Source organism: Chiloscyllium plagiosum, chromosome 9 (assembly GCF_004010195.1).
Source record: "Chiloscyllium plagiosum isolate BGI_BamShark_2017 chromosome 9, ASM401019v2, whole genome shotgun sequence".
Taxonomy (NCBI): Eukaryota; Metazoa; Chordata; class Chondrichthyes; order Orectolobiformes; family Hemiscylliidae; genus Chiloscyllium; species Chiloscyllium plagiosum.
The window spans coordinates 19,331,758-19,353,710 of record NC_057718.1 but is presented as its reverse complement, the minus strand read 5'-3'; the positions used below and the strand labels follow the sequence as shown (position 1 = coordinate 19,353,710).

The following is a 21,953-nucleotide window of genomic DNA, read 5'->3' as shown; positions in this document are numbered from 1 at the left end:
GAAAGCTTGATCCAAGCTTACTCCCTCCCGGCAAACCGGCCAGGGGCTCATCAGGAATCAACTGTATCTCTTGTCAGTTTCCTGTTACAGTAGGACATATGGTCGCATGCTGGGAAAAAGGCAATTTGAGACCCATCCAGACAGTCATTTCTTAAATGGACCGGCAGATGGATGCTGCAGATGTTCCATGATAAATGTATCAGCAGATTATTTTCGAAACAGCATTCCAGGTGTTTCTTTGTCTTTTCATCATTCACTCTCCTCCCCAGGACTGTTTGTTCAATTCTAACATTCATTGTCTTTTGTTACCTGTTTGAAATTGGCCGAGATTTGTCTGTGTTGTCCTTGGAAGTCTGATTTTTGACCCCTGCTCCTTTTCTTCCCCCCAGATGTTAATGAATGCCTCAACAGATCAGCTTGTGCAAATGGCAGATGTTCGAACCTTGAGGGGGCCTATATCTGTACCTGTAACCGAGGCTATGAACCATCCCCTGATGGCAAACTGTGCAAAGGTAACCATTCCCACAGGGATTAACATCGCAGATGGCCACATCGTTTAGCATCAGGTCACCAAAGTAAAGCAGTTAAATGGTTTTGTTTATGAAATTGAATCATTTAATTGACAGTAAGGATGGGCTTGGCAGTGGGATAGCTGGTACAAAGTTAAAAATCACACAAAACCAGTTATAGTCCAACAGGTTTAATTGGAAGCACACTAGCTTTCGGAGCGACGTTCCTTCATCAGGTGATAGGAGCGTGGCTCCAAAAGCTCGTGTGCTTCCAATTAAACCTGTTGGACTATAACCTGGTGTTGTGTGATTTTTAATTTTGTACACCCCAGTCCAACACTGGCATCTCCAAATCAGGATAGCTGGTAGGTAGCCATTCAGGATGATTGTCCTGAAAACTAAACAGATTAAGGTTAAGTGTGTGGTTATGGGGTGCATTCATTAGATGATTACATTTGTGCCTAGAAAATGACCCTTCACAACTGGCTGTTCCTGAAGAGTAGCACACAGGGTCCTCTGATACACTAGAGGTCTTCTGTGACCTGTGGGTACAAGGAGTGTCCTGGGGTTCATGGTCACCCTCAGGAATGGTATTTTGCTTAAATTTTGTAAACTTCCTTTGAACTACAGCACTTCTTTAACTGGCTCTGGATTAGTTAATTAGTTTAAACACTTGATCAGAAGTGTAAAAGCGAAAGCATATTGACACTGGTGTTGGGTAATGGATTTTGGAGCTAAGCATCTGTCAGGATTCTCTTTGTAAATAAACTTGAAACGGAGTAAAGATCTGGTCTCTTCTCAGACCAGCTGCCAATCAGGAGTTTGACTTCCCCAACGTGTTCCTGTCACCAGTTACATTTCTAGGGAGAGGCCCAGGATTTGCATCAGTTGCTTACACAATGCAGACAGCTAACTAAAGTAATTAAAGGCCCAGTCAAGGCAATAATTTGTGCTTGCCAAGCAATGGCACCTCCAATCCAGTTGCCACATGGGGAGGCACCATTGTAATAGAGGCAGACTCCCTGTGCCAACCTGGGAGGTGGGGAGGAGGATATTGGAACCTGACACTCCATCCTTAAAGGTGGGCAGACAGTTACACAGGCCATGACCATGACCCAAAAACTGTACAGGAGGGGTTTCCCCTCTCATCAGAAGGCTCGACCAGCTCAATCCCACTGAGATTTCACTGCAGACTTACTATCCTTTCCCCCCTTCCCGCCCTCCTCACCCTCCCCAAACCTTGAGGGCAATTTCTCTGAGAGGTTTTCCTGTGTTTTCTCCCCTGACTCAGCAGCGCCCCATCTCTCAATGGAGCGGACAAGGCTTTTTGGCTGCTACCTGCCCTGTGATTGGGCCTGCATTATTGAGAGCCTGTCGGCTATCCTTAATATGGCACTGGGTTGGGTCATGTGAGAGGTTACCTTTAGGAAAGTAGCTTCCCATGTCTGCACGCCGGCAATTATGGGCTTGGGGACCCCCATGTATTTCCCCGACTGGGGTCCTGAAGCATGCAGAGGCCTGTGAGTCAACGTTTTAGCAAAAGGAAGCATTTTCCTCTTTTGATCTCCCTACTTAACTGACAAACTCTCGACAAGGAGGTTGGACAACCCGCTGCTGTACTGGAGCTTAGAGGTGCAGGAGTACAGTTCTAGAATGTTCTGCAGTCTGTCTCCCCATCCCAGTTCTGAGGGAGGAAGTACTTGGCAGAATGGATGAAGTGTGGAGCTGGAAATAGCACAGCAGGTCAAGCTGTATCAGAGGAGAGGGGGAGTCGCTGTGTCAGCTTGGAACCTTTCATCAGGATTAAACGTTGATTCCCTCTCTCTGATGCTGCTTGACCTGCTGTGCTTTTTCCAGCTCCACTCTTTATCCACTCTGATTCTCTAACATTTGCAGTCCTCACTATCTTCAGGAATTACCACTCAGACATCCTCATGCCACTTGAACTCCGACTTTAAGCCAGTAGAGAGCCGAAAGTCTAAGAATATAATCCTCTTTCAGTGTCAGCTTTGGTTCAGTGATATTACCTCTTGGTCAGAAGACCATGGAGTCAAGCTCCAGTGCAGAGATTTAGGGACATTTGAGGCTGAACCTTGAGTGTTTATTGGAGGAAAAACTTCAGGTGAGGTTTGAAACTTAGGTCCTTTCTGCTCTCTCAGGTGCTTGTAAAAGATCTCATGGCATTGTTTCCCAGTAGAGCAAACGGAACTCCAGCGGTGTTCCAATCAATTTTTATCACTCAATGAACATCACCAAAAACATTGTCTTGCAATTTACCTCAATTACTGTTTGCATCTTGCTGTGTGGAAAATGAGCCACCGTGTTTGGCTAATTTGTGACAAACTGAGTTCACGGAAGGTGCCAAAGGGAACGCAGTTCCTTTGAAGAATTTACTATTTTGGTTATATTCTTGTTTGTCTTTTCAAGAAGTTTAGGAGAAATTTCCCTCCCTGTTGTTTGAAGGGGTTTAGTCCTGGCAGAATTTGACCCAATTCCACAATTTTCCAGCAGCCAATTTCAATGGAGACCCCTATCAAACTTGACTGGTTTCTTGGATTTGTGCCAAATAACTGACTCCAATATTGTCATCATCCCATTGTGATTCCTTCCATTGCCCAATTCTCATGTTCTAGCTTCACCATAGCTGCATTCTTCGCTCAGTTGTAGTTAACATTTATATTACCCCACCCATTCCACCATCTGCCAACATGGGCCCAAGGTCTAATTTCTCTCCATAAACTTTTGTATGTGTGCCTGTGCATGTATATCACTGTGTGTGTTCCTCCAGCTCATGGGATATATATCCTATAGGATGATACAACTGAGAAAGGATAACTCCCTGAAGCCTGCCCTCCATTGACAAGGCACAAGTCAGGAGTGTGATGGAACGCCTTGCACTTCCTGGATGAGTGCAGCCCCAATAACACTAAAGAAGCTTGACACCATCCAGGACAAAGCAGCCCACTTGATCGGCATCACATCCACAAGTGTCCACTCTCCCAGTCAATGATGATCAGGAGCAGCAGTGTGTGCCACCTGCAAACATTCACGAAAGATCCTCAGACAGCACCTTCCAAACCCCACGACCACTTCCATCTAGAAGGACAAGGGCAGCAGATACATGGGCACACCAGAAAAATATATTGCCATTCTTTCACTGTCATTGGGTCAAAATCTGGAAATTCCCTCCCCAAGGGCATTGTGGGTCTCCCTACTGGATATGGACTTCAGCGATTCAAGAAGGCAACTCACCACCACCTTCTCAAGATCAACTAGGGATGGGCAATAAATACTGGCACAGCCAGCAACACCCACATCCCATGAGTGAATAAATTAAAAAAATTCAGCCCCTGATTCAGTGGTTTTTCTTTGAAGGCACTACCCAATAGGCCCAGCCTCCACCTCGTTTCTCCTTAGCCTGAAAAAAATCTTTCAATTATCTATGCACTCAAAGTTGAGGCAGTGCATTTCAGGGTACCTCTGAGTATGTCTCAGTGTCTGTAATAACTCCCTAATATATAATTGGTATTGAGAACCAGAGGTTTCCAGAAGGAGAATGGCCTTTGTCTTTAGCAGTTTGATGGTAATTTGATGGGGCAGATTTCCCGTCTCTTTGCAAATTTGTCCGATTTGGTTTTCTGGTTCAGAGGTTAATCAGGGCATTCACTTTTGATGAAACAAAGTTTGCAACACGTTGGAAAGAGGAATGACTCATCTGTTTCTTCTTTGGTGCAGATGTGAATGAGTGTCAAGATGCGATTCTGTGCACCAATGGGCAATGCACGAATACAGAGGCCTCCTTCTTCTGCGAATGCAACTTGGGTTACCGTCTGACTGCCACAAGGGACCAGTGTGAAGGTGACAGCAATTTCATAGAATACCCTCAGCAGACCTCTTGTTGGGTTTAATTTTCACTGGCTGTGCACCAGTGTATGTGTTTGTAGAAAATTCCCTTTGGTAACATTCACCGAGATAGAATGAGGACTTGGCTCAGCAGGGTCAATTAGAATTCCAAAGCAGTAGCTGGCTGTTTTGTAAAGTGAGGTGAATATTGCATAAAAATCACACAGTCCCTTCAGCATCACCCCTTAAAATGTGAGGGAAGTTAATTGTCCTTTGTTGTTTCTCAGTGTAATATTTCCAGCCTCTATTTAAAATGGAGTAGAATATTTGCAACATGAAAGTTTATTGGAGAAAGATGCTTGGAGAGATGGAGGGGTGCTTAGGGCATTGGTTTCTCCCAGTTGTCTGAATGTGCTCACGTTCTGCAGTTCCGGAGCATGCTCTCCACTCCAAAGGATGTTGTTGAGGCCACTTTTGGCGTACTGTGTAGATTTGACATCATCCTACAATAGGAAGGATATTATTAAATTGGAGGGGGTACAGAAAAGATTTAGAAGGATGTTGCTGGAACTGGAGTGTTTGAGTCATGGGGAGAAGTTGGATAGGCTGGGACATTTTTCCCCTGGAGGGTCAAACGTTGAGGGGTGATCATATAGAGGTTTATAAAATCATGAGGGGCATGGATAAGGTGAATAGCAAAGGTCTTTCCCCTAGGGTAGGAGAGTCCAGAACTAGAGAGCATAGGTTTAATATGAGGAGAATGATTTAAAAGTGATCTGAGGAGCAACATTTTCAAACAGAGGTTGGCTCGTATGTGGAATGAACTTCCCGAGGAAGTGGTAGACGCTGGTAAAGTACAGCATTTAAAAGACATTTGAACAGGTACATGAAAAGGAAAGGTTTGGAGGGATATGGGCAAAATACAGGCAAGCAGGACTAGTTTAGTTTGTGTAACTTGGTCAGTATGGATGAGTTGGACCAAAGGATCTGTTTCCATACTTTAAGACTCTACAATTCTAAAATGTGTTGGGCTCAAATTGAGTGATTGGTGCTTAGTTAGTCCATTCATTGGGATCTTCATCACTTAAATCTGAAAGGTCAACCTTCCATTGACACTGTGAGACAATGAGAGCTGCCAGTGATGAAACATTTCCTCCAGGACATGGTTCAATTAGGAGTTGATTTGAAATCTTTGGCAGGAGATTTCGGGGAGAGTTGAAGAGAAATGGTTTCTGTGGTTCTGAGGATCTGGGATGTTCCACCTGACAAAATCAGCAGGGGTTGATCTGATTGGGTAATTTAAACAGAATGTGGAACTTGCAGGTTCAGGCACCAAAATCAGGAATGTGGGACCAAGCGGGATTGTTCTTTTAACGAGCTGAAACAGCCCTGGCTGGTCGAATGGCCTTTGTCTATGATGATTAGAGATTAAATTAGATTCCCTACAGTGTGGAAACAGGCCCTTCGGCCCAACCAGTCCACACTGACCCTCCGAAGAGTAACCCTCCCAGACCCATTTCCCTCTGACTAATGCACCTAACACTATGGGCAATTTAGCATGGCCAATTCACCTGACCTGCACATCTTTGGATTGTGGGAGGAAACTGGAGAACCCAGAGGAAACCCACACAGACTCGGGGAGAATGTGCAAACTCCACACGGACAGACACCCAAGGCTGGAATCAAACTTCAGATACTGGTGCTGTGAGGCCGCAGTGCTAACCACTGAGCCACTGTATGCTGTACATAATTCTGTCAGCTTCTAGAAAAGGAAGCTAAACAGTTTAATTTGTGAGGTGGTACTTTTTCCACCTCCTCCCTTTCTTTGCCTTGGACTTTTTTTTGTGCGTGTTAGACACGGTCACCAGAAAGAAAAGCGTGTTCCCTGTTTATTGGGTACAGCCATGATAAGTAGGCGCCAAGTGGAATAAAATGTTGGTCAGCCTTTTCCAGTCCTTTCTAAAAAATGTGATGAAGAATGAGGCCTGCCTCTCAATTTAGCTAAGGAAAGCTGTGTTTACAACCTCACTACAAAGAACCCATCCATTTTTATCTAGAGTCCACTGTCCTTTATATAACTTCAGTTGTTTTAAACAATAAGTTCAGCTCATGGCTCCTCAGTCGAACTAGAGAGAAGGTCATTTTTTTTTTTGGCCAATGCTGTTTCTTCAAGGCTTTGGCTAGGGTTGCAGACAACATAACCAAACCAAGTGCTGGATGCTCCGATATGTCATTGGAAACTACACAGAGGCAATTGTTGCTCTAAGTGTTGGTGTTCCATTAGTGAGGGAGCAATAAATAATGTGGATTCTGTTGGTAAGATTTAGAGGCAGCATCAAACTAATTGCTTTCTGAACGTATTTGTTGCAGACATTGACGAATGCCAACAAAACTCGGATACTTGCCAGGGAGGTGTGTGCATCAACAATGCTGGCTCCTTTACATGCACGTGTCCAGGTGGCTTCCAGCTGGTGAATGGTGTTAGGTGCCAAGGTAAAGAATTGATACTGGCAGGAAGTGCCACGTCTTCCCTTGTCCTTTGCCTTGTGTACCCTGTAACTGGCCCCTGCCTGTGTTATCCTGGGCAGTTCACCCTGGAATTGAATGCTCACATGTGTGGGGAAACGCATCCAATTTGCCAAAAGATTGGCAAAATTTGCAAAAAAGGTCTTTTAATTGGGCTAAAAATGTACTACTCAGTATTGGAAATGAATGCAATGAAATTAATGAATGCATTAACCCCATTTAATTTAATCAGATGAATGCCTCTGTTGTGGTAACACAGGAGCAAACAGTTTCCTAAGGCTGATCTGACTGTTTGCAACCCCAGAATCCCATTTGGCCCCAGGGTTGAGCTTTCAATGACATATCCATCCGGCCACTAAGACTGTGATGTTGTCCAAGTCTCTGGGTGCCTCAGCTGATCTGCTGCTGGAGCTCCTCTCCATGCCTTTTGCTTCTGCCGCACCCTGACCATTCCAGCACTCTCCCGGCCAACCATGTCTCATCCTCCATAGGCCCGAGGATGTCCAAAGCTCGGCTACTTATCTCCTAACTCAGACCAAATCTTGCTGTTGCCTCTGTGGCTCGCTGATCCACATTGGCTGCTCGTCAAGGAGTACCTTGAGTTCATAATTATTGTTCTTGCTTTCAAATCACCACATGACCTTGCACCTCCCTATTTCTCTAACCTCCTCTAGCCCTAAGGCTCTCCGAGATATCTTTGCTCCTTTAATTCTCATCTCCTCAGTATCCCTGTTCTCCAATCCTTGTCCTGTGTCCAGAAAGTGTTTGAAAGTTAATGTTGAGCCCCTATAATTGGAGCTCTTGGACCATAGTCCTCACTGTGCTGGATCTGTTATATCTGCTGGGAACTGCCTTAAGTAACATAGGCAGCCTCTGGTATGGACATGAACAACGCTGCAAAAACAGGGAGGTTAGAAAAGAGCTCTTGGGATTTCATAGTACGTACTAATATTCATTCAGGCCACATTCAAATTCTTTAAACAGGGCACTGACAGTTTAAAAAATATAATGGAGCATCCTCAATTCAGTCAGTAAAATAGTTATTTATTTCACTTATTAACTACTAATGTGTCCTCACTAATGGAGAGTGAGACCCTTCCACACACCAGGAAAATGCTTGAGGTGTTTAAAATCTGTAATACAAACAGAAAATGCTGGAACTGCTCATCAGATCGACAGTATCAGTGGAGAGAGAAATATTGGAACTGGGCCGCAAAGATTAGGAAACCATCAGTGCAAATTGTCAGAATGTTAACCTTTCACCCCCAGTTTCTTAAGGTAATTTTTTTGTGACAAACATCCTCCAACAGAAACTTCTCAGTGGTCCGAGAGTTGCCTTGTCTAGACGAGGGAGAATATTTGGGAGTGGAACATTTGCCCTCTCAGGTGTTCGTGAACACTATTTGACGTTAACAGGAGTTTTCAGCTCAGTACTTAGTAAACATTGACTCGTACACTCGAGAATCAAATGCATTTTGCTTCCAATTATATTTTTTTCTATTACAGGCAATTCCTGGCTTCTTTTTTCCTTTAAGTGATAATTTGATGTAGCAGAAGAAATTTTCCAGCCTGGTGAATTAAAAGGCCCCAGCAGACTCTGCTACAATTTCCATAAACTTGCAATGGATACCTGCACATCTAGTCCCGTGCTTTATTCGGCTTATGTTAGACAGGTTCTCTCTCTTCTTCTCATGTGCATTCATCTGACTGAAAACTGCCTTGGGTGGAATAGAATGAGTGATAGTTAATTATGTTTGCTTGCTTCAGAAAGAAGACAAAGCTTTTAATTAGTCCTGAGTATAAGATTTAAGGCTTTGTACCTGGTACTTTGAGGCCTTAGTGAAAAAAATGGAGTGCAATCTCACTGGAGCGTAGCACAGTAATAGCATCATTGTAAGAGTGTTTGGCACTAAATCAGTCCCGTGATCATTATCTAAAGATCAAAACCTGCTAAACCCTACAATGCCTGAGTTGAATAGAGTTATTAATCATAATCCACATGTAGCAATTTGAAACCTGTAATCCTATTTTTGCCAAGTGTTTGTAGCTCGCAAGTGAGAGAGAGGTTGAGATGTTACTGAAGGGTGCCTGACCTTTGTGACTTGGGGTAATGGTGTAGCACGGTGGCTCAGTGGTTAACAGTGCTGCTTCACTGCACCAGGGACCCCAGTTCGATTCCAGCCTCAGGTGATTGTCTGTGTGGAGTTTACACGTCCTTCCCGTGTCTGCGTGGGTTTCCTCCTGGTGCTCCGGTTTCCTCCCACAGTCTGACAATGTGCAGGCTAGGGTGGATGGACCATGCTAAATTGCCCTAGAGTGAATGGGATCTGTAATCTATGTGTATTAGCCATGATGAATGTGGGGTTCAGGGATTGGGTGGGTGAGATGTGTAGTCTACGTGTATTAGCTGTGGTGAATGTGGGGTTAAGAGATTGGGTGAAGGGAGTAGGTGGGATGGTCTTTGGAGGGTTGGTGTAGACTCGATGGGCTGAATGGTCTCAATCAACACTGTTGGGATTCTATGGTTAGTGAGCAGGCTGAGACTGAAGTAGTCACGGTAAGGCACAATCATTAGTAATGAGAAATTTTGAATGAGGCTGTTTGGTGCAGACTGTTTTAGTCAGAGACAAACTTAAGGAATAGAAGCAATTCCTAGCCATATGGCCCCTCGAGGCTGCTCTGCCAATCAATAAAATCATGAATGGCTGATCTGATCTTGGCCCCAATTCCAGTTTCCTGTTTGTAATCCAGAACCCTTGACTCATGCCATCTTCCTTGGCATTAATTTAACTTGCATGACTTCTCCTCCTCAACTGTCTGGAACAGGGTATTCCCGCTAAAAGCAGGAAGTCCACCTCACTCCTGAATTGAACCCTCATGTTGAAAGTTCTTGATTCCCCCACACCAGGAAACAGCCTCTCAAAATCTCCTTTCAGAATCTTAGACTTTTTTGGGTAATCAACCTTTTCAGTTAGAACATTTCTGGAGCAAATGGGCCTTCTAGCTCAGAATAGGGACACTACCACAACACCATGAGGATTCCTTCAGGATATTGTATATTTCAATAAGACACCTCTAGACTCGAATGGAATAGGTTGAACCTGCTCCACGTTTCCTTTAAAGGTAATCCCTTCATCTGAAGAATCATCCAAAGGAAACTTCCTGAAATTGCCTCCGATGTATACATATTAAGAATGAGCTTTATCTCTGTCCTTCAGGGTGGGAAGGCAATGGAGAAGGAGAGAGTAATTACTCAAGTAATATTTAAAGTGTTCAATCATTATGGTCCTCTACTTTTTGTCATTTACATAAATGATTTGGATGCGAGCATAAGAGGTACAGTTAGTAAATTTGCAGATGACACCAAAATTGGAGGTGTAGTGGACAGCGAAGAGGGTTATCTCAGATTACAACAGGATCTTGACCAGATGGGCCAATGGGCCGAGAAGTGGCAGATGGAGTTTAATTCAGATAAATGTGAAATGCTGCATTTTGGGAAAGCAAATCTTAGCAGGACTTATACACTTAATGGTAAGGTCCTAGGTAGTGTTGCTGAACAAAGAGACCTTGGAGTGCAGGTTCATAGCTCCTTGAAAGTGGAGTTGCAGGTAGATAGGATAGTGAAGAAGGCGTTTGGTATACTTTTCTTTATCGGTCAGAGTATTGAGTACAGGAGTTGGGAGGTCATGTTGTAGCTGTACAGGACATTGGTTAGGCCACTGTTGGAATATTGCGTGCAATTCTGGTCTCCCTCGTATCGGAAAGGTCTTGTGAAACTTGAAAGGGTTCAGAAACGATTTATAAGGACGTTGCCAGGGTTGAAGGATTTGAGCTATAGGGAGAGGTTGGGGACAGACTGGGGCTGTTTTCCCTGGAGCGTCAGAGGCTGAGGGGAGACCTTATAGAGGTTTACAAAATTATGAGGGGCATAGATAGGATAAATGGACAAAGTTTTTTCCCTGAGGTGGGGGAGTCCAGAACTAGAGGGCATAGGTTTAGGGTGAGAGGGGAAAGATATAAAAGAGACCTAAGGGGCAACTGTTTCACACAGAGGGTGGTATATGTATGGAATGAGCTGCCAGAGGATGTGGTGGAGGATGGTACAATTGCAACATTTAAGAGACATTTGGATGGGTATATGAATAGGAAGGGTTTGGAGGGATATCGGTTGGGTGCTGGCAGGTTGGGATAAATAGTCAGCATGGACGGGTTGGACCGAAGGGTCTGTTTCCATCTGTACATCTCTATGACTCTATTAGTTTTCTGAGAACTATTATAAATTATTCTTTACAAATGAGGTCAGTCTGTCCTTGCCCTTCACTCACCTCCATGTTCCACTTCTTTCACCACCATGCTGTTCTTTAAACTGTCTCTCCTCGGTAGCCCAATCACGGTGGCACAGTGGTTAGCACTGCTGCCTCACAGCGCCAGAGACCCGAGTTCAATTCCCGCCTCAGGCGACTGACTGTGTGGAGTTTGCACATTCTCCCCGTGTCTGCGTGGGTTTCCTCCGGGTGCTCCGGTTTCCTCCCACAGTCCAAAGATGTGCAGGTCAGGTGAATTGGCCATGCTAAATTGCCCGTAGTGTTAGGTAAGGGGTAGATGTAGGGGTATGGGTGGGTGGCGCTTCGGTGGGGTGGTGTGGACTTGTTGGGCCGAAGGGCCTGTTTCCACACTGTAAGTAATCTAATCTAATCTAATCTAATCTAATTTCTGTCTCCTTTCTCCTCTGTCCCTCTCGTTCTCCTTCCCTCTATTCCTCCCTCCCTCTCTGTGCACATGGGTAGCAGTTTAGACAGATCTCCCTTTTGCTGGTGATTTGAGTATTCTGTGTGATCTAATTAGAGTGAAATATGCATATTTTTCAGATGTTGACGAATGCGCAGATGGCACCAAATGCCATGATGGATCTTGTGTCAACACCGACGGCTCCTATAGATGTGAATGTGCCAGAGGCTATCGTTTGAACCCTACTGGTGAAGCATGCGCTGGTAACTTCTGATTTATTTTTTGTAAGGGAAATGGATTGATGAAAGTACTGTTACAAAAATAGCAGTAAATCAAAATTCCTGTTTTTTAAAAAATAAAACTGATACACCAGATCAACTATTTCCAGAACATGCCAAAGCTCACGTCAATGTAGTTTACAGTTTGCTCATTAATCACATGTAGCCGAGAGGTCTGTGAGGGCACAAACAGCCAATGCCACTTTTAATCATGCCCATCCCTGCCATTGTATTCACAGTTACTACTGTTTCCTCTCTTTCTCTCTATGTCTGTCCCACCATATCATTCCTTGAAAGTGAGTTTTTCGATGGGTGCCATCTGTGTTTGCCAGTCTTCCTTCAAGCTAGTTTTCTGGATGAACCCAACTTTGCCTGGCATATCCACTGAACAGTGTGTCCCTTCACCACCCATTATCCACACTGCCCACTGACTTCCAGAGATGTGACACCCTTGGTTTAGCAGCAAAAGGTAGAGCTTTACATCCTCTTATCAAAGCTCTTATTGCCCAAGAATCTAGCTGAGTTTCCTATGCACAGGAAATGAATGAGAAAATGTTCTCGTTGGAGGCCTTGGAGCGCAGTAGGCAGTGTCAGTGAAGCTCTCACTTCATAAAATCTCTACAGTGTGGAAGTTGGCCATTCGGCCCATCGAGTCCACACTGACCCTCCGAAGAGCATCCCACTCACCCCCTCAGAACCACCTCAATCCCTGTAACTCTGCATTTCCAATGGCTAACCTTCATATCCCTGGACACAACGGGCAATTTAGCATGGCTAGTGCGATCTAACGTGCACATGTTTGGACTGGAGTAGAAAACCAGAGCATCCGGAGGAAAGCCACGCAGACACAGGGAGAGTGTCCAAACTCCACACAGACAGTCACCTGGTGGAATCAAACCTGGGTTCCTGCTGCTGTGAGGCAGTAGTGCTAACCACTGAGCTGCCCCATTCAAGGCCTACTCCAGTATTTGATGGCCAAGCTCTTTGAGTATTAACTGTGAAATGTTCCAATATGGCAATGGCAAATGTTAAGAGCAGGAGAGATTCCTCATCTAGCAGTATGATGGATAGAAAGTTCAGAGTCTGTCCTGTCACGCTGCATAGCTCCAGACTGGAACCTGTATGATTAGATTAGATTACATTACAGTGTGGAAACAGGCCCTTCGGCCCAACAAGTCCACACCGACCCGCTGAAGCGAAACCCACCCATACCCCTTACCTAACACTACGGGCAATTTAGTATGGCCAATTCACCTGACCTGCACATCTTTGGACTGTGGGAGGAAACCAGAGCACCCGGAGGAAACCCACGCAGACACGGGGAGAACGTGCAAACTCCACACAGTCAGCCGCCTGAGGTGGGAATTGAACCCGGGTCTCTGGCGCTGTGAGGCAGCAGTGCTAACCACTGTGCCGCCCACAGTACGTATTGCTTGGACTCTCTGAGTGAACTGTCGCACACCAGCACCATTTCCCTAACCATTAAAACCATTTACCTTTGATATTCTAGCAATTTGCTCAATCTGGTTTCCTTCTATGTGTTAACTTTGGCTGTTGGTTCCAAATTCTGAGCACAGACATTATCCCCAGGCCAGGAACTATGCTAAGAACGAGAAAGTTTTGACATTTTCAAAGTGTCAATGTTTTAAATAGGGTCCCTTAAAAAAACTGGTGGCTAGAAAGAGTTAACATTGTGATTCTCACTGGATGATGTGAGCAAGTATATTAAGCACAGTGCTTTAATCTTAATCCTATTTAAATATCAGTAAATAATAACTTATTCATTAATAAACTTTGTCAAATAAAAATCAAACAAACTGCAGATCCTGTAAATCAGAGACAGAAATAGAAATGACTGGAAAAGCTCAGCAGGTCTGGCAGCATCTTTGGAGAGAAATTAGAGTTAACGTTTTTGCTCCTGAACCGCTCAATCTGATTGCTCTCCACAGATGCTGCCGGACCTGCTGAGCTTTTCCAGTAATTTCGATTTTTCTCATAAATTTTGTCAACTCTGTTTTGACGTGAAATTCAAGGAGGCAGATAGCTAAATGTGGATTTGTTTAATAATAAGGGAAAAATATGTTATATTTAGAGACCAAATGATGTCAACTTTATTCTGCTGTTTAAAATAGCATGGTGTTTAATGACCGACGTTACTGTCTCTTTAGCTAGTCAAATAACCTGATAAGAACCAAGCTATGTCCTCTCCCAGAAAGGGATTGTGAGCTGGTCTGGTCTTCCAGGTAAGAACCCTGGAATCATTCTAAGAAGCTATTGGATATTTAGTTTGTACAGAAGGATGTATCCCTTTTATGTTTGTTATGGAGTCAGCTACTGTTCCTCTCTGCTGATAAATCCATGTGTTTTATTGCACGTACAAATTGCAGATGCTAGAAATCAGAAATAAAAGCAAAAGCCAGAAGGAAATATACATCAGCACTAATGTAGGGGAAAACAGGTCTAATCTTTCAGGACTTTGAACTTTCTTCAAAACAGGGCAAAGCTAGAGATGTGTTCAGTGTGAACCAGTTGAATTGGGGAGGGAGTCATTTTATTTCTTCATTTTGTTGTCACCCTGTCCTCTCTGTCTCTGATAGCTGCAGTGTTCAAATGAACTCAACACCAGCTGGTGCTGGGTCCACTACGTTTCGTCATTTATATAAATGATTTGGATACGAGTATAAGAGGTACAGTTAGTAAGTTTGCAGATGACACCAAAATTGGAGGTGTAGTGGACAGCGAAGAGGGTTACCTCAGATTGCAATGGGATCTTGACCAGATGGGCCAATGGGCTGAGAAGTGGCATATGGAGTTTAATTTAGATAAATGTGCGGTCCTGAATTTTGGGAAAGCAAATCTTAGCAGGACTTATACACTTAATGGTAAGGTCCTCAGGAGTGTTACTGAACAAAGAGACCTTGGAGTGCAGGTTCATAGCTTCTTAAAAGTGGAGCTGCAGGTAGATAGGATAGTGAAGAAGGAGTTTGGTATACTTTCTTTATTGGTCAGAGTATCGAGTACAGAAGTTGGGAGGTCATGTTGCGGCTGTACAGGACATTGGTTAGGCCACTGTTGGAATATTGCATGCAATTCTGGTCTCCTTCCTATTGGAAAGATGTTGTGAAACTCGAAAGGATGCAGAAATGATATACAAGGATGTTGCCAGGGTTGGAGGATTTGAGCTATAGGGAGAGGTTGAACAGGCTGGAGCTGTTTTCCCTGGAGCATCAGAGGCTGAGGGTGACCTTATTGAAATTTATAAAATCATGAGAGGCATGGATAGGGTAAATGGACAAAGTTTTTTCCCTGAGGTGGGGGAGTCCAGAACTAGAGGGCATAGGTTTCGGGTGAGAGGGGAAAGATATAAAAGAGACGTAAGGGGCAACATTTTCACGTAGAGGGTGGTGTATGTACGGAATGAACTGCCAGAGGAAGGTGGAGGCTGGTACAATTGCAACATTTAAAAGGCATTTGGATGGGTATATTGAATAGGAAGAGTTTGGAGGGATATGGGCCAGGTGCTAGCAGGTGGCATGAGATTGGGTTGGGATATCTGATTGGCATGGATGGGTTGGACCGAAGGGTCTGTTTCCGTGCTGTACACCTCTATGACTCTATGACTCTTTGACTAGCTCGAGGAACACCTCCCCTTTCAGGTGTACACTTTGCAGCTCTCTGGTCTCATTTCTGAGTTCAGTTTTAGCCTGTAACATCTGTCCCTGTTCTGTGACATTTTTCTTTGCTGGTTTTGTTTGCCTCCTGTTTCCTGTTGTTGCCTTCACTTTCAGAAGGTAACTCTTGAGTTGCCTGCATACACACCTCCCCCAAGATATAGTTTTTATTCCTTCACTTGTCTCCTTACTAATCCCTTTGGCCTTGCAACATGAACTGTTTTGTCACTTAATCTCCCCTGGCTTCACCATATCATATGGATGTTCCATTTTAATTCACAACTTCCACTCTCTCACTTCCTGAAAATCAGTCACATTTTTAGCACTGGTGGTCACAGAGCTGAATAATAAATGTTTGCAATGTTTTTAAAATCTATTTTATTGTCCTGCGTTCCCTCAGCCCCCACCCCTCACAATCTCTCTGTGCAATGCGGAACGGGTTGATGATTGCTGAAACACTCATTGTAGTTCATTGCATGTCATAACATTGGAGGAGTAGGGGTGGCAGCTGGAAACTCTGGGACCTGATGGCCGTCAGAGCAATTTCCATGATGTGGCCACACAGAATCATTATCAATCTGCAGATATTTCCAAAGATACCTATGGGAGGGCTTCCGGGTCAGCGTGTGGTAGCTGCAGTGTAACAGCCTACCCACATTAAACAATTCCACATGTCCTGGATCTTGCAATGTGGTGCACATTATGCCAAGCATCCTCTTTGCTTTGAGGAACGATCAGAGAGACAGAGATCCATCGACTATGAGAATTGCAATCACCTCCTGGTCTCTTCAAGGTACCAGAAATCTCTCTTCAAGGTGCACGAAACAAATAATAAAGATGGACAAACTAACTGAGCAAAACTGAGTGTTGTTCCTCCAGTAACTTTGCTCAGAATGATATGACCACCAAGGCCATTAAACTATTCAAACTCTGTGTTATCAGAAAACATGATTGAAATAACTCAATGAAGATCGGTATCCCATCACCAAATCATTCTTTATTTACACATGCATGGTGCAAGACACTGACCCAGCTCCCTCAGAGCCAGCTCCTAGAGTGAACAGAGCCTCTGACACTCCTGTTTTAGTATCTGTCAGCCAGGGCTCCCTGATCGAAGCAGATGAACAGCCCCAATCAAGGTACTCATATTCTGTGAGGTCCACCTGGCTGACCTGATTCCTATCACTACAGTGATTGCCGTCACTCGAGTTTTCCTTGTTATTTTGTAGCGTAACATTTGTTGGCACACGTTGTGAAATAATCAGATTATCTTTAGTCCCAGTTGTTTGAAGACTGATCCAACATCACAACCTGTATTTCGTTAAAATCCACACATGCCCATATTTGGAATTAGGATTAGAAACAGGTTTTAGTGTCACGTGTCTTTAAGTGCAGGGACACAGAGATACAGTGAAAAGTTTACAGTGTCGCCATTCACGGCGCCATCTTAGGAACACAGTAGCTGGGTACAAAATCCAAAGTAATTCATTTTTTGGAATGAATGTCCTGCTGCTTTAGCTGGCTGTGCAGCCATAACATTTCAAAGTTGTGAGTTCCTGTGAAAGCACTCACACAGCTCTCTAGGTGAAAGATTCACTGACTCGAATTCACCTCAGCACTGTCACACAAGGAGCAGAAAGAAAGAAAGATTCTACACTCGTTTAAGATTGTGAGCCAGGCTGTCATTTCCACCAGATAGGCTTTTGTCAGGCCTTTGAGAAAATGAATTGGAAATAAATTGCATTTCTGTGGCACCGTTCGCGATTTTCATACATCCCGTCATGCTTCCCAGCCAAATAAGCATTTTTGAAGTGTTGTCGCTGTTGTAAAACATTGCTTAATCTGTGTACAGCAGCATCCCACAAACAGCAATGAGAGAAATGGCCAGATAGTATTGGTTGAATGGTGAATGCTGTTCTAGTGTCCAGCAGAACTCTTGCAGAATGTAGTCATAGTCTGAAATCACTGCACAGAGGCTGGTATCCTGCCACCAAGTCACTCTTTATTTACATGTGTACAGTACATGGTCTCTGACCCAGCCAGCTCAGAGCCAGTCCCTAGAATGAGGACTCTCTGAATTCCCTGTTTATATCTGTCAGCTAGGGCTCCCTGATTGGCTCAGGTTAACCACCCCAATCAGGGATCTCATAGTCAATGAGATCCACCTGGCCTTCATTCCAATCTCATTGAGGTCTGCAAATTGCCCGTTGGCCCATCACGTCTGCCCTATTCAAAAGCAAATATCCAACTGGAGTTTGAATCCTCTGCTTGAATGGTGAGTACTATCCTTGGGCCAAGTCAGAGTTTGCACCCAATCTTCACCTGTTCAATATATTAACATCAACCCTCTGGTGTTGCTGGAGAGGCAAGTGGGTGAGGGTGGGGTCTGGCGGCTGGAATGTGGTGGGAGAGTGACGAGGTCAGCTGGAACGGGGGCAGTGTTGAAATGGCAGAGGTGTCTTATTACATTAGTTGCTGCATTAGCCCAACTTGCTTTCGATCAGACCTGGGAGGTACTCTTGTCCCAGAGAAACCAGGTTGCAGTTTAAATGGCACAATTGCACTGCAAAACCGTCTCTCTGATGAGCTCGCTGATTTAACCTAGGGCCAATCTGCAGCTGCACATTTCCAGACCTTTCAGTGACAGCTGGTGATCGAGAAGCCTGAGAAGCCCAGAGAAGGTCTGTTTTTTTGTAGTTACAGTCTGGAGGCCTTCCTGGATCTACTGGCCTGAACTATACCCACCCCTGCCCCCTTCAGGTAACTCCCTTAGGTAGGGATGCCATCCTCACTCCTATAACACTTCATTGCTGCCCAAGACTGTTAACTGGAAGGTTTGGTTAGGAGGCCCTGTCAACAGTGAACGTTTGGAAGAAAAATAAATGGAATGGAATTTGAAGTCAACATCAGTCCTTGCACTGGAATGGTTTTCTAAAAACTGTTGAATCACTTGTATCTTCACGTGACATTTTTAATGCTGCAAATCCCCTAGAACACGTAGTTAGCCACACATATCTTATATATGCAGTACTTAAAGATTATTATTTAGGCTTATACATTTCAGTTCTTAGAGGTAGCTCATAAACTGCAACAGGTACAGATTTCCTTGAAAGTGGAGTCAGAGGTAGACAGGATGGTATAGAAGGCTTTTGCTACGCCTGTCTTATTGGTCATAATATTGAGTATAGGAGTTGGGATGTCAATTTTGTGGCTGTACAGGCCATTGGTGAGGCCACTTTTGGAATACTGCATACAATTCTGCTTGTCCTTCTATAGGAAGCATGTTGCTAAATTTGAACAGGTTCAGAAAAAAATTACAAGGATGTTGCCGGGACTGGACGGTTTGAGCTACAGGGAGAGTAGGCTGGGTTTTTGTCCCTGGAGCATCGGAGGCTAAAGGGTGACCTTATATAGGGTTATAAAATCATGGGGGGGCTTGGATAGGGTGAGTAGTCAAGATCTTTACCCCAATTAGGGGAGTTCAAAACCAGTGAGCATAAGTTGAAGGTGAAAGGGGAAAGATTTAAAAAAGGACCTGAAGAGCAATATTTTCACGCAGAGGGTGGTGTGTGTATGGAACGAACTGCCAGAGGAAAGTGATGGAGGCTGGTACAACTACAACATTTCAAAGGCATCTGGATGGGTATATGATTGGGTTTAGAGGGATATAGGCCACATGCTGGTAAATGGAATGAGGTCAGATTGGGATGTTTGGTTGGCGCTGACAAAGAGTGTGTTTCTGTGCTGTATGTCTCTATAACTCTAAATGCAGTCTCTGTCCTGTGATTTTTGTTTCCCACACTGTAATCATTTTTTTACAGAGTTATATTCATGTTTTATGCATTCTTAATATTGAGAAGCTGTGTGTTTCTGGCTCTGAATGCAGTGGCGTCACTGAGTAACATCCTTGCTCAAGCTTCCGTGACTTGAGCGAATGCATGATACACTGTTACATTCCTGACAGACCGCTGCTGCGAAATGTTGGTGTGTTATTGTCAAGTTTATGTCTGCTGCACGAAAAATGTCAAGATTGATTATGGCGTGTAACGACTTTTGAATTTGTGAGTGCCTGGGATCCATCACACATCAAGTCGACATTCCTAGTTCCTGGGCCTCAGGAATGTCCTTTGAAATTTGCGTCATAAGTAGATAGGATGGTGAAAGAAGGCGTTTAGCACTCTTGCCTTCATTGCTCAAACCATTGAGGTTGGAGTTGGGATGTCATGTTGAGGTTGTACAGGAAGTTGGCGAGGCCCCTTCTGGAGCATTGTGTCCAGTTCTGGTCGCCCTGCTGTCGGAAGGATATTATTAAATTGGAGAGGGTTCAGAAAAGATTTACCAGGATGTTGCCAGGACTGGAGGGTTATGAGAATAGGCTGGATAGGCTTAGACGTTTTGGCTTGGTGGTTGAGGATTTGACCTTATAGAGGTTTATAAAATCATGAGGGCCATTGATAAGCTGAATAACAAAGGTCTTTTCTCCAGAGTGGGGAGTTCAAAACTAGGGGGCATATTTTTAAAATGAGAGGAGAAGGTTTTAGAAAGGGCAACTTCTTTTACACAGAGTGAGTCGTGAACTGCCAGAAGAAGTGGTAGGTACAGGTACAGTTACAACATTTAAAAGACATGGATGATAGTAAATTGAAGGGATGTATTTAGTTTGATTTTAGTGTAGGATAAAAGGTCTCACAACATCAAGGGTGGAAGGGCCTGTACTGTTCTATGTTCTATTTGAATAAGTACATGAGCAGGAAAGGTTTGGAGGACTATGGGCCAAGTGCAGGTACGTGGGACTCGTTTAATTTGGGAACTTGGTCAGCATGGATTGGTTGGACCAAAGGGTCTGTGTGACTCTCTATGACTCTATGTGGGGCATGATTGCAATGTTGGCAGATGGCGTGAGAACAAACATGAGGTGCCCTAGGACATGCTGTTGGATGTAGGTAGAGACAAAATGTACCACTGAGATGAATGAAACAACATTCAACATAGGTTGAATGAGGAGAGGTCACATGAACCGGCTGACTCTATCTTTAATAGGTTTAAATGGAGCAATGTCAGTGGATCTTGTGTTGAGAGTGTGTTGCTGAAAATGCACAGCATGTCAGACAGCATCCGAGGAACAGGAAAATCGACTTTACGTGCTTCCTTTCGGATTTCAGAATCGGGTTTCCTGATGAAGGGCTCTGGCCCGAAACGTCGATTTTCCTGCTCCGCAGCTGCTGCCTGACCTGCTGTGCTTTTCCAGCAACAAACTCTCAACTCTGATCTCTAGCATCTGCAGTCCTCACAGTCACCTTATGAAAATGCCGTTGACTCTCTGAGATGCTCCATGGTTTGTTGGCCTGGCTGTTCTCTAGAAGCTGCAGAGGTATGTGTTGGTGAGCTATAACAATGCTGGCCTGTGGTGAGAGGTTTTTGAAAAGCAAGTGTAGCTTTAAGAGGTGTGTTTGGTCCTTTTTTGAAAGAAGAAAGGTTGAGACAGAGGTGACAAGCAGTCTGCTACAAAGCCCATAAAGTAAACAGCTTGTGAGGCCTTGGGTTTTTTTTTCTCTAACGTTGGAACAATAGAAGCAGCCTGAAGGGGTGTGGTCAAGCATCCACAGAACTTTTACTTTTAGTTTTTCAATAGCAGTTGCTGCTGGGATCTTAAAGCTGCTTTTCCTGTCTCTGTTATAGCTAAAAGTTGTGAGTATTTCATAGAATTATAATAGAATCCCAAACAGGTCCACACCAACCCTCTGAAGAGTAACCAACCCAGACCCATTCCCCTAACTAATGTGAAACAATCTATTTTACTGATTTTGCCTTTGCCGAAGGTGTGCTTATGGGATGTTAGTATATTGGAACAGTTACTGTTTAGTAGTTAAATAGTCTATTTAATTGGAAGCACTAGCTTTTGGAGCGCCGCTCCTTCATCAGGTGATTTTTAACTTTGTACACCCCAGTCCAACACCAGCATCTCCAAATAATCTATTCTTCTGTTAAGTGTTCCAATTGAATTGAAGTTATTCCAATATATTCTTTCTTTTGTTGTATTTTAATTAAAGTGTATGAATAAAGTGTGTTTTGCTTCAAGAATGGTAGATGGACCCACTGAATTGCATCCGGAACACAGCACCTAGCACTTGCCTCTAAAATAAGAAAAATGTTAGTCTAGGCTTTCTTCTTAATATAATTTGAGGGGGTTTGGTCTGGTCTGTAACAGGGGATTGAAGGAATATGAGACTACCTTTGGAAGCTGCTTCTCAGTCTTTCTCTGGCAGAAAGTCATCAGTGTTTAGCCTTTCTGTTTTTATAGTAATGTGGAATAAGACTCCAGATGACAGATATGGCACAAGAGATTTTGTGTTGAATAATCCTTGTTTTAATGGTAGGCAGCAAATGAGACATTTCTT

At 44.0% G+C, this 21,953-nt stretch overlaps 1 protein-coding gene across 6 annotated transcripts in view; it reads left to right on the top strand.

Moving 5' to 3' along the window:
- Positions 1-21,953, top strand: part of ltbp1 (latent transforming growth factor beta binding protein 1) — a 339,046-nt gene that overhangs the window by 235,572 nt on the left and 81,521 nt on the right. For 5 of the 6 annotated variants that reach the window (XM_043695510.1, XM_043695509.1, XM_043695511.1 and 2 more), the window contains 4 exons: positions 390-512; positions 4,245-4,367; positions 6,723-6,845; positions 11,747-11,869. In XM_043695510.1, the coding sequence (XP_043551445.1) occupies positions 390-512; positions 4,245-4,367; positions 6,723-6,845; positions 11,747-11,869 (492 nt within the window). The remainder of the gene's footprint in view (positions 1-389; positions 513-4,244; positions 4,368-6,722; positions 6,846-11,746; positions 11,870-21,953) is intronic. The other variant, XM_043695512.1, reaches the window with a different exon arrangement.